Source organism: Phoca vitulina, unplaced genomic scaffold, assembly GCF_004348235.1.
Source record: "Phoca vitulina isolate PV1807 unplaced genomic scaffold, GSC_HSeal_1.0 scaffold116, whole genome shotgun sequence".
In the NCBI taxonomy this organism is placed as follows: Eukaryota; Metazoa; Chordata; class Mammalia; order Carnivora; family Phocidae; genus Phoca; species Phoca vitulina.
The window spans coordinates 619,137-630,824 of NW_022589819.1; the positions used below are offsets into that span (position 1 = coordinate 619,137).

The 11,688-nt window shown below is 56.2% G+C and overlaps 3 protein-coding genes across 3 annotated transcripts; 1 reads left to right on the top strand and 2 right to left on the bottom strand.

Annotated features, from left to right (window-relative positions):
* Positions 1–552: 552 nt before the first annotated feature.
* Positions 553–2,970, top strand: RNF5 (ring finger protein 5). The gene is made up of 6 exons (XM_032398507.1): positions 553–789; positions 1,741–1,759; positions 1,855–1,967; positions 2,077–2,131; positions 2,209–2,326; positions 2,406–2,970. The coding sequence occupies exons 1-6, from the start codon at positions 650–652 to the stop codon at positions 2,501–2,503; spliced, it is 543 nt and encodes a 180-aa protein (XP_032254398.1). The 5' UTR covers positions 553–649; the 3' UTR covers positions 2,504–2,970.
* A 96-nt stretch (positions 2,971–3,066) lies between these two features.
* On the bottom strand, positions 3,067–6,072 carry AGER (advanced glycosylation end-product specific receptor). Its single transcript, XM_032398506.1, has 11 exons — positions 5,994–6,072; positions 5,702–5,808; positions 5,380–5,572; positions 5,134–5,198; positions 4,913–5,000; positions 4,629–4,811; positions 4,408–4,535; positions 4,081–4,219; positions 3,764–3,787; positions 3,531–3,657; positions 3,067–3,410 (listed from the first exon to the last, which is right to left on the bottom strand). The coding sequence occupies exons 1-11, from the start codon at positions 6,043–6,045 to the stop codon at positions 3,314–3,316; spliced, it is 1,203 nt and encodes a 400-aa protein (XP_032254397.1). The 5' UTR covers positions 6,046–6,072; the 3' UTR covers positions 3,067–3,313.
* A 1,419-nt stretch (positions 6,073–7,491) lies between these two features.
* On the bottom strand, positions 7,492–11,665 carry PBX2 (PBX homeobox 2). The gene is given in 11 exon segments (XM_032398513.1): positions 7,492–8,304; positions 8,425–8,511; positions 8,618–8,706; positions 9,092–9,245; positions 9,366–9,501; positions 9,654–9,844; positions 9,943–10,190; positions 10,427–10,500; positions 11,443–11,528; positions 11,530–11,619; positions 11,621–11,665. Coding segments are annotated over 11 exon segments (1,293 nt in total). The 3' UTR covers positions 7,492–8,211.
* Between the last annotated feature and the right edge of the window lie 23 nt (positions 11,666–11,688).

Sequence of the window (11,688 nt, forward strand, 5' to 3'; positions counted from 1 at the left end):
CCAATCGTAGAGCAGTCACCATGGCGACAAGATAGCGGCGAAGCGGTGGGACCAGAGAAAGCTTAACCCTCACAGGATTGGCCCACCCCTTCCCGCCGCCTGCTGCGCACGCGCATTTTACCTAACCACCATTTTTTCCATCGAGCTCCGGCCAATCAAGTGCTTTGGAGCCCTACGCTCCAAAGTCCAATAGGAACCGGACATTCTCTGAGAGGGGAAGTGAAGGAAAGAAAGGGGCTTGTAGTAGGCGAGGCCTGATGTAGTCCCGAGCCAATTGCTTCTGGCCTTTGGTTATGACTGGCAGCTAATCAGACGAATAAATCTCTCCCTGGTCGGGCGACGGGACGTATCGAATTGCTACCAATCCCATCGCATTGCATACTGACTGAGACTGTATCAGCCAATAATCATTGTGCAAGGGCAGGGCTGCGCAAACCTACCCCTACGCTCTGGACCAATCCTTTCTTTTGAACTGTGTGATTGTCAGTCACTCAGGCCAATAGTGCTTAGAAAACCTTGAAGCCCGCCCAACGATCGTGGGCTGGAGGCGGTTTCTCGTTGTTGGGGCGTGTGTGTGTGTGTGTGTGTGTGTGTGTGTGTGTGTGTTTGGGGGGATTGAGGGGTACGTGAAGGCGAAACAGAACCGGCCATGGCAGCGGCAGAGGAGGAGGACGGGGGCCCCGAAGGGCCAAACCGCGAGCGGGGCGGGGCGGGCGCGACCTTCGAATGTAATATTTGTTTGGAGACTGCTCGGGAAGCTGTGGTCAGTGTGTGTGGCCACCTGTACTGGTGAGAATCCGGGAGGGGGAGAAAAGAAGTGGGGCTCACCTCCTTACTGCGGGGGCTGGGGGCGGGGTGGCATACAATCATACAGGTAATCGGAGGGCACATCCCCATCGCTGAGGCCCGAGGAGGGGACTTACGTCTCTTTGGGTATGTGTGGGCGAGAGGGTCATGTCTGTACAGAGGAGACCCGTGGGACGGAGAGTCATAGGAACGAGGAGCTGAGGGGTATGGTGTGTTAAGAGGAAGTGGGGCGGGGCGGGGGGGGGCACAGCACATCTGTACAGGTGAGACCCGAGCCACCTTACCCCAGAAAGTGAGGGGTCTTAGCTGTACAGGTGTTAACAGATTAGACTCAAAGGTTAGGGGAGGCACGCCTTATTAGTTGAGTTGGGGAGACCTAGGGAATGTGGGATCACATTCAGATGATATTGGTAGGGAGTGGTATAACAAACCTGAGGACAAGTGTACGGAAGGGGCAACCCTGAGAAGTTAAAGGATGGTGGAAATAGGGACTTTATTGAGCGAAGAAGAGAGGAAAAGGAGTAGTGGGGGCAGGTGCTAGTAAAGGGGGTTTGGTTTGGGATTGATAGGGGCAAGGGTGGGGCTGGGGCTGAAAGAGGAGATCTGGAAAGCCCTGGTTGAAGAGACCTGAAAACTTAAGTCGAAAGGCAGAGAAGGGAGGGGATGGGTGTGTGAGTGTGTGTGTGTGTGCGCGCGCGTGTGTGTTGCGGGAGAGAAAAGGTTGAGCATGTTGGGGATAGATATTGCTTTACATGTTGTAAGATCAGAGAAGAGGGAAGGCCAAACTGGCTGGCTTGGTAGAGGTTGTCAAAAATATGAAAAGAAACAGTAGGTAATACCTGGGAAGAGGGGGTGAGATCGGACTCTGTGAGGTCGGGTCCGTGTCTGTCTTTTCTGTAGCTAGTTTGACGTTCTTTTTTTCCCCCCATCCAGTTGGCCCTGTCTTCATCAGGTGCGTACTCAGAGGAGATGAAGAGGGAAATGGGGAGGTCTGAGGAGTTGAAAGACCCTGCTGTGAACTGGAAACCACTTCATTTTCTCCCTCAGTGGCTGGAGACGCGACCAGAGCGGCAAGAGTGCCCAGTGTGTAAAGCTGGGATCAGCAGAGAAAAGGTGGTCCCTCTTTATGGGCGAGGGAGCCAGAAGCCCCAGGACCCCAGGTGAAAGAGAGGGGGTGGTGCTGACGGAAGATGGAGGGCTTCTGCCCCGGGAGTGGGGCGTGGAAGGGGAGAGGACGTTCTTGTGGCTAGCCCCTCTTCTATTCTTCAGATTGAAAACTCCACCCCGCCCCCAGGGCCAGCGACCAGCTCCGGAGAGCAGAGGGGTGAGTCTTGTCCGATTGTGTTCCTTCCTTGTCACAGACCCTGCCCGGTTCTCCTCTGACTTTCTCCACCTCCCTAGGGATTCCAGTCATTTGGCGATACCGGGGGCTTTCACTTCTCATTTGGTGTTGGTGCTTTTCCCTTTGGCTTTTTCACCACCGTCTTCAACACCCATGAGCCGTTCCGTCGGGGTACAGGTAAGAGCCTTCCCTCAGCTCAGGCCCCTTCCCAACCCAGGAGTGGATGCTTCTTCCACAGCTTTCCTCTCTCCTACAGGTGTGGATCTGGGACAGGGTCACCCGGCCTCCAGCTGGCAGGACTCCCTCTTCCTGTTTCTCGCCATCTTCTTCTTTTTCTGGCTGCTCAGTATTTGATCTTTGTCTCCCTCCTGCCCACCTCCAGCCAGAGGAGAATCAGTATTGGGGGTCCTTGCTGACCCTTCCTTACTCCTGGCCCCTCCTCCCCAACTCCTCCATTTCTGTTGGCTAAGGCCAACCCTGGCCACTTTCTAGGAGGGTGTGGGGGGGAGTGACATCTGTGCAGAGTATAGGAGAACCTTCTGCTCTGAACTCACTGAGTAGCGTCATAACTCCCAACTCTGGGACAAGAGGACAGACAAAAGAGAGTGTCTGTTTCTTCTCTCTCCTGATCCTTTGCTTTCCCCCACATTTATTGATTTGATGTTGAAAGATGGGCAAGGCTCCCTCTGACTCTCCCCTACTTTCCCCGTGTTGATTTAACTTAATTTCTCTCTCCCCAGTGTCTAATATGGGTTCTGACTCTAAGTGCTTTCTTCCCCTCACTACCTCCTTTATTATAAATTCAATAAACAAGGTGAGATATATTGATGGGAGCTCTGCCCACCTTTGTCCTTACCTCCTTCCTTCCAGGACAGGAGCATCTTCTCCCCAACTTGAGTAAATATCTGTGTGGTGTGGGGAGGTGTGAGGGTGAGCCTCTCTTCCTCAAGGCTCTCAAGGATTCAGGGGGTGAGGGTGTCTCACACACACGTGCACGAGAGCAAATGGGCGAGGTGTTTACTTATGGCTGTGGGCGGCTCTGGTTGTGGAAGCAAGTTTGGTGAGGTGGGATACAGGTTATCCAGGGGACGACTGCTCTGGGGCCAGAACGGAGCAGGGGGAAGAGAAGAGGGGGCTGATAGATGGGGTCTAGCTGTGCGCCCCTCAAGGCCCTGCTGCACTGCTCTCAGCTGCTTCTGGCTCCTCTGGCTGATTCAGCTCTGCACGCTCCTCCTCCTCCTCCTGGTTTTCTGGGGCCTTCCTGGGGAGGGGGATTGGGGAGAATTCTGCACATGTTTCTAGCACTCCATCATTCCTCCCCCACACCCCTCCTTGCTGCCTGGAGGTCCCAAGCCTGAGGTGTTTGGCTTTCTCCACTCACCTCTCCTCTCTTCGACGTCGCTGTCTTCGCCACATGATGGCCCCAATGAGCAGGGCGGCTATCCCCAGGCCTCCCAGGATCCCCAGGACCAGGGCTACAGTTCCCAGTTCCTGCCCTTCCACAGAGCCTGTAGAGAGATGGGGAGAAGTGAGGGCCCCCACCACTCACCATTCCTTTCTTGTTGACCATCCATCCCCCAGTCACGTTGGGGCCATCTGCTTCCAACCCCTCACCTGCGATCGGCCCCTCCTCTGCTTCTGAAAGACAAAGTCAGAGCAAGTTAGAAGGGAAGGTCTCAGTTTGAGAGAAGGCTATTTAGTGGGAGCCCTGATGGAGTCTTTCCCTTTCTTCAGTTCAGAGGAGAGAGGGGACAGGCTGGGCCGCTCTCTTGGGAGGGTTTGGGTGGGACAGAGGAGGCCTGGATGGGGTGCACTGGGGAGGGGTGGGGTGGTTCTTGGGGACAGGGCCAGGATGGGCTAGGGAACTGAAGTCTACACTGTCCCTTAACCCAGCCCCAGGATCCCTGGGATTTGGAGAGAGGTCTCCTCACCGATGACGACACGGACAGCAGGGCTTTCCTGGGGCCCATGACTGGGATGGGTGGCGACGCAGCTGTAGGTTCCCTGGTCCTCACGCTGCACCTCATGCAGGAGCAGCACAGGGCTGGGGGGAAGGTGCAGGGGCATGCCCTGGGGGGAGCAAGGGGACAGGAGACTAGTACAACATCTCCACACATCCCATACTCCTGTCTTTGTCTTCACATCCTCAGATATTCGGTCATCTTTCCCAGCTCCTTGCCTGCCTCTCCATGGGCCTCCTGTCCTAGTTGCCAGTGGTGTGTCTGTCTACTTCCCAGCCCCCTCTCCAAGTCACTCACATCCTTGATCCAGTGGATTTGAAGGGAGGATTGGGTAGGGGTTTCACAGCTCAGGGTCACGGTACCACCGGGAACTACTTTCCCACCTTCTGGCTGTACCATCACTTGGACCTCCGGAGGCACAGGCTCTGGGGCAGAGGGCATGAAGTTGAGAGTTATACCTGTGTGTGGTCTCAGTGGCCATGGGCTTAACTCTTCCCTCTCTGAGGGCCTCCACTCACCCCAGACTCTGAGCTGGATGGGGGCCGTGTGTAGGGCTCGACGCCGGGGAAGTCCAGGGCTGAAGCTACAGGAGAAGGTGGGGTGGGGAGCTCCTCCCCAGGCTGGGGTCACCATCAACTCCGACTGGAGTGTGAAAAGCCCTGTCTCAGGGTGTCTCCTGGTCTCTTCCTGCACAGACACTCCTATCGGGGGGGGGGGGGGGGGAAAAGGCAAAAAACCCCGGGGGGGGGGGGGGGGAGGGATCAGAAAGAAAGCAGCTGGGAGGGGGGACTTTGGGACTTACCTTTGCCATCAGGTATGAGGGGTTTCCCGTCTGAGTGCCAATTAAGAGTCCCTGCAGGATAGCCCCCCTCGGACACACATGTCCCCACCTGGGGAAAGAGTGACCTTCATCATCTTTGAAAATAAGAGACTACACACTACACACACACACACACACACACAGCTTACACCCCCTTCCTCTTCTCAGGACTGCTTTCTACTACCCCCCTTTTCTTCCACTACCTTATTGGGGACACCAGCCATGAGTTCAGAGGCAGGATCGACAATTTCTGGCTTCCCCGGAATCTCTGAAGGAGGGAAAATTTCAGTCAGAGGCTGCAGCTTTGAAGACTCTCACGCACGGGTGTGGGATCTGGGGCAGCTGAAGTCACAGGTTCTCACACACCAGGGCCAAGGAGTCAAGGGCTGGGGTTGAAGGCTTTTACTTAGATGGGAGGTGGGCCATGGAGAAGGCCCTGGAACTCTTACGGTAGACTCGGACTTGGTAGGCAGACCTCGTCTCCTTTCCATTCCTGCTTGTTGCCCGGCACCGGAAAGTCCCCTCATCCTGGATCCCTACTGCCGGCAGGAGGAGGGAGCCATTGGGGAGCACTCGAGCTACGCTATCCCAGGAGCCTCCCTGGGGAGACAGGACCTTCCAAGCTTCTGTCCGACCTGTGTTCTGGGGACAGAGGAGAGGGGCCTGAACAGTGCAAGTCCTTTGGGAAAGGACTCATGAGACGGGGAGGTGGGGAAGCGAATCATCCCTGGTCTCTGGGAGTGGGGAGGCTGTGGCAGGAGCCCTGCTTACCAGTTTCCATTCCAGCTGTTGGGGTGGTTTCTTGGGGGCCCCCCTACAGTTCAGCACCAGTGGCTTCCCAATCCGGGCTGTGATGTTTCGGTTGCCTACTGCTGCTCCTGGGAGACAGTACAATGGTGGAGGAGTAGGAGGGAAAGGGGGGGCTAAGAAAACTAGGACAAGATGGGGGAGGGAGCTTGAAAAGCAGTGCCTGGGTTCCAGGAAAGTTCTGGGCAGATTTGGGGAGGGGGATGAATTGCTTTCTGTGGGGAGGATTGGTGTGTTGGGGGGGGGAGTGGCTCACCCCACAGACTGAGGACCAGCACCCAGGCTCCCGCCGCTGCCCCTGCTGCCATCCTGCTTCCTTCCCAGGCTCCTGGCTCTGTCTGCCCGTCACTGCTGTGGCCACCGCCCTAGCCCTAGGTGGGGCTTGCACCCTCTCCCCTACCCCCATCTTCCCATCCTGTCCCGCCACAGGGAATGCTAGGAATTCATGCTTCTTGGACAAGAGTCCTTCAGGTACAAGGAGAAACAATTATCACCCCACCCTTAGGCACTGCCAGTCTCTGGGCACAGCCACATCCATGGGGGTGGGGAGTGGACCTCCTAGGATCTGTCATTACTCAGGACCCCCAGCTCATTCCGTCAGTCCACTGAGGGCTTGCCTGGTGGATGACTGGAGCCCCATATTGCTTAGGTCAGGTTGGGCAACAGGGTTCAGGCCTGGCTGTTGTCCTTGGGGAGGGTTTCGGATGAACCCTGGGGCCTGGGTGGTGAGGGCAAGGCTGGGAGGAGTCAGGGGAAACACCTGTTTGGGGCTTTATGAGAGAAAGATTTTATTCTGGGGTTTCTCATGTTTTTGAAAATAATGCTCCACTAAACCCAGGGAAAAAAGAAATTTCTTTATTTAAAACTGAGTTTTTTTTTTTTTTTTTTCTTTTCTGTGAAACTACAAGTTTACAAGTGAGGAGAGAACTGCCCCCGGCCCATGCCTCCCACCCACCACCCATCACACATCTAATCTGCTCCCCTCCAGTCCTGTCTGGACCTTTGACAGGAGAGGTTCCCCACTATGACAGTCTTATAAAATCCTGAGGATGTTTGAGGGGCTCAGATGGTGGGGTTCTGGCCAAGGATGGGACATTGGTGATTTTACTTTCCCCATACCTGGCTTTTTGCAACCTCCCTCCTCTCTCTCCCCACCCTCTTGATTTTGGACTGAGAAAAAAAAAATGCCTCATTTCTGGGGAAATTGAGGGAGATACATATACAAGCAACCCAACCCACATTTAACATATTTGACAATAACCCCTTTCCCATTCTTCCCCCTCCAATCTGCAAATAGTAGTTTAAAAAGAAGATTTAAAGACGTGTCACTCACAGGGGAAGGTGGCACTTCCTCAAAATTACTGAGTCCAGCCCTGCCCAAGGGTTGTGTGTGTTTGTGTGTGTGTGTACGTGTGTGTAGGGTGAGGGGGATAGGTCAGCAGAGCAAGCCCGACTACCTCCACACCAAACGCAGCAGAGAGCTGCCTGCATAAGCAAAGAACACTTAAGTGATCTTACAAGCAAAGAACACGTAAGTGATTTCGGGGCGAGGGGGGCAGGCTTGGTGCCCTGCTAAACACACTTTCTGATGGACAGGACTGGAGCCAGGTGGGCCTCTTTACAAGTTTGTTCCCCTTTCTCTTATGACTCCTTTGGCTATCACCCCTAACATGGGAAAGTAAGAAATTAAAAAAAAAAAATCAATATATTTATAAAAACATCTACTTCCCCAAACTAAAAATTAAGAACCGATAACAGCAACAAAAAATTTATAAAGTACAAATGGATCCCAGGGTTTCGTTTCTTTCCTTTAAAAAAACAAAAAACAAAAAACAATCAACCCCAAAGCCCAGTCAATAATTCCCTAAAGTAGCAGAAACTCCCTCCGAGGTAGATATCTGAGTCAGACACTCTCGTCCACCGAGCGATTCTATTGGTTTAAGATGAGCTGCGTATGAGGTAATAAAGCCATCTGGAGGGGCAGGGGGTGGGGAGGCACAGGGTTCATGGCCCATGTCCTCTGTCCAGAAGTTGTGTCCCCAGTTTTGGCATCTCTGGTCAGGCAGGGCTGGCTTCTCCACAGATTCCAGAGCAGATAAGTGGGGTGGGGAGGGGCAGTGGGGGAGCCCAGAGAAAGAGACAGAAATGGAATACAGTATGGCAGGTAGAACAAAGGGAAAGCGATCTGAACAACAGGATTCTGGGTGTGTGGTTTGTGTGTGAGAGGGAGAGGAAAAAAAGACTGAAAAAAGGAAAAGGGGAGAGAGACCCCACTCTCCCCTCAGGGGCCCCCATTCTCCCTGCCACGTAGTCAGCACCCCCAGCACTGGAGAGTCTGGTCGGGGAAGGGATGACCCCATTGGCCCTTCTCTGTCTTGTGCTTCTCCTGTGTCTGGGGTTTGTCCTCTGGATGCCTGCGTCCTCTTCAAGAGTTGCCTTGTGGGCCCCCACCCCTGTGGCCCTGAGGGGCAAGATCAGTTGGAAGTGTCAGAGTGAACGCTCCCTGGTCCCTCTGTGGGAGAGGTCACTGAGGATGGGGTGACGGCCTCCTGCCAGCCACCATTTGCCTGGAAAAAGAGAGAGTCGGTTGGGGCAGGGCAGTCCGGTGTGGGAGAGAGCGCTGCCAGGGGAAAGGCCATCCTGTCCAGGTGAGAGGTGGACAAAGGGAGCGTCGGGTGTCCACTCACCCTCATTTCCCGAGGGCTGTACATCTGGCCTCCCCCAAGGTTATCCCCGTAGCCCCCTGGCCCCATTGAGTGTCGGAGTGATTCCACCTGCAGGCAGCAAAGAAGGGCATGGCACAGTGAGGAGTCTCGTACTCTGAAGAGAGGGAAACCGAGTTTGGGAAAGCCCTGCTTGAGGGGAGGTGGGCCACCTGACCTGGGAAGCAGAGTAGGAATCTCCGTTGAGCCCGGGCATCCCCAGAAACATGTCTCCGGATCCTGAGAGATTGAAAGAGCCACCAGAGCCTTGGGGGAGCAGAGAGGGTAATTAGGGAAGAGTCTAACAGAGCCTGTGATGGCAGACAGGAAACTCACCACAGTTCTGTTTCCAAAAAGCCCTCTGAACTAGTTCGGGGATGTGCCACTGTACGCAACTTATCCCTAAGACATTGCAACACTCAGGAGCAGGCCGTGTCTGGGCCTCCCCCTCCCTCCCTGGCCACTTGCTGGAAGACAGGCAGAAGTAACTTCGCTGGGGTGCCCTTTGTCCCCTGACATCTCCACCCCATCTCAGCTAGGGCCCTCTCACCCCAAAAGGCCCACTCTCTGCTGTGATCCTGCCTAGATAGGAAGTGTGGACAAAGGCAGGAAGTGTGCAAGATAGCCAGCCAGGATGGCAGTGGGGGTCCACCTGCAGAGGAAGGGGGTGTCGGGGAGCTGGTGCGGCTGTGGCCCCCCTGGGTGACTGACACGGCGGTCTTGACGGCATAGATGTTTGCCTCCTCTTGGAACTTTCCAATATTTTTCTTATAGCGAATCCGCTTGTTGCCAAACCAGTTGGAGACCTGTGGGGTGTGGAGCAGAAAGGAGGGTCGGGTGCAGACCCTTCTCCCTGTAAGCCCCTCAGTAGAATCAGAGAGCTTTTAACCTGAAAACTGCTCCCCCACCCCAAGCCTCCCCAATACCTGAGAGACAGTGATTCCACACTTCTTGGCAAGCTCCTCCTTAGCCTCCTCGCTAGGATATGGATTACTCAGGTGGGAGTAGAAATACTCGTTGAGGACCTCAGTAGCCTGTTTGCTGAAGTTGCGGCGTTTTCGTCTGCAGAGGAGGGAGATCGGTGGTGAGGAGAACGGCTGCCCTGGCAGGGCCTCCATCTTGCACCACTCTATAGAGGGTGCCCCTGCCACGGAGTACCATGTTGTGTAACGTGGTGGCCCAGAGGCTTGGAGAAGAGCGGGAAGGAGCCCCACCTCGCATCCAAGAAACGGGAACGCAGGATCATGACGGCCTCACAGGTGCTCTGCTTGAGCTGCATCTGGATGGCGCTGAACTTTCGATGGATGATGCTCACCATGCGCTCCATCTCCTTGGGTGCCACAGGCCGAGTGCGGCTCTGCTCCCTCAGCAGGTTCATGACGTGGGTTGTGAACTCGTTACATGCCTGCAGCGGGGGCCGGTGGGCTGTGAGGAGGGGCCCTCTGGCCTGGGGATGCCCCGCAAGAGCCTCTCCTCTCACCCACTCCAGCCTGGTCTCCTCACCTGCTCATACTTCTCCAGCTCCGAGTGGTAGATGTGGCGGATCTGGGCAAGTTTGCTGCGATAGTCGGAGTGTTCGATGGAGTTGTCAGGGGACACGCCGCCCCCGGAGGCCGCAGCGGCTGCAGCTGCTGCCGCTGAGCCCCCCCCCTTCTCAGGCCCAGCCACACCCTCCGCCAGAAGCATGTTGTCCAGGCGCATCAGCTGTGGGTCCACCGGCTCCTCCTCTTGGGAGCTTCGAATGCTGAGGCCTAGCGTGCAGGCGAGTGAACTTAGGGACTCAGGGAACCCACAGCCAGCGCTCAGCCCTCCTGCTGTCTCCTGGAGACCCAAGTTTCCAGGCTTCGGTTCCCTCCCCAATTCCCCTTAGCAACTTCCCTAACCCCTACTGTCCTCAGGGCCCCAAGATGTCAAACTCTTGGCCTGAGTCCTAGAAAGAACAGGGTTCAGTCCCCAGAGGTGAGGAATCAGGGGGGGACCCACATACCGGTTTTCTCCTTGATTTCACACAGGACACTAAAGAGAGCAGGCTTCATGCGGTGGCAGTTGAGGGCGTGTTTCCTAGGGAGGAAGGGGAAAGAACAGTTGAGCTACAGGAACAGAGGCAGGGCAGGGTGGGGGGGACCATGAGGGTGAGGGGAAGCCTGGGAACAAGAAGGGAGGTAGAAAGTGGGGGTGGGGACAGGACGGAGTTGGGGGGCGGTTCTTGGGGAGAGATCAGCTCCTGGGATGTGGAGATGTGGGGAAGCTGCTTGGCTTTAGGAAGAGGGAGGGAAGGTGCAGGCAGCAAGATAAAAGGCACCGTGGGCACGCACGGGGCTGTGGGAAATGGGCCTAGAGGGGGATAGAAGGGGAATTTGGGGGTGACTGCCGACACCAGGGTGACTAGGTAGATTTCAGAGGAAAAGAGATGGAGATTGTGAGAAGGGTCAGAGTTTGAGGTGCCAGAGAGGGGGCGGGGGAGTTCAGTACAGAGGTGTATGGAGGGTCCTGGGACTGAGCAAGGCAGGAGGCTCTGATACTCCTAGTTTCTGGCTGAGCAGGGGCCAAGGGCTGGGTGAGGACCCTTGGAGGCTGGGCCATGGTGGAGAGGAGTGGTAGGAGCTTTGGGGAGGGCTGAGGGCTGGCAAGGATGGGGGTGGGCTGGGTGGAGAGTTAAGAAGACAGCATAGCAGTTTCTTAGTCTGAGAGCCAGAACTGGGCTCTGGAGGTGGAAGGATGTTCCAGGGGAGTATGGGGGGGGGGGGGGGGGGTGAGAGGGGGGGGGGGGGGTGAGACCACCCTGGGCTCCCCTCTTTGAAGGTTTCAGGGTCTGGTGGTGAAGGGAGGTTTGAGAGGGATGGCTTATCTTGGGGCTCCCAGGAGTAAGGAGAGAAGAGAGCTGTAGGATCCTGGAGAGGGTCCTGGAGTGGGGGGGTGGGGGTGGGGACTCCCAGAAGATTCAGAGCTTGTGAATGGGGCTTCAGCTGGGTCTGTGTAGGGTCCCGGGGTGGGGGCACTCACTTGGCCTGGGCCTCGTCCAGGCTCTGGTCGGTGATGGTCATTATCTGCTGCAGAATGTCCCCGATGTCTTGCTTCCCTCGGCCTCCCTGGACCCCCCCCGCTACCCCCACCGGGGTCTCCGCCGCCGGGAGGCTCGCCAGGGCCCCCAGGCTCCCCACCCACCAATCCCAGGCCCCCCCCGGCCCCCGCCTGGAGGGGGCGGCCCCAGCAGCCGCTCGTCCATAGTTGGGGGGGGGGGCCCTGAGG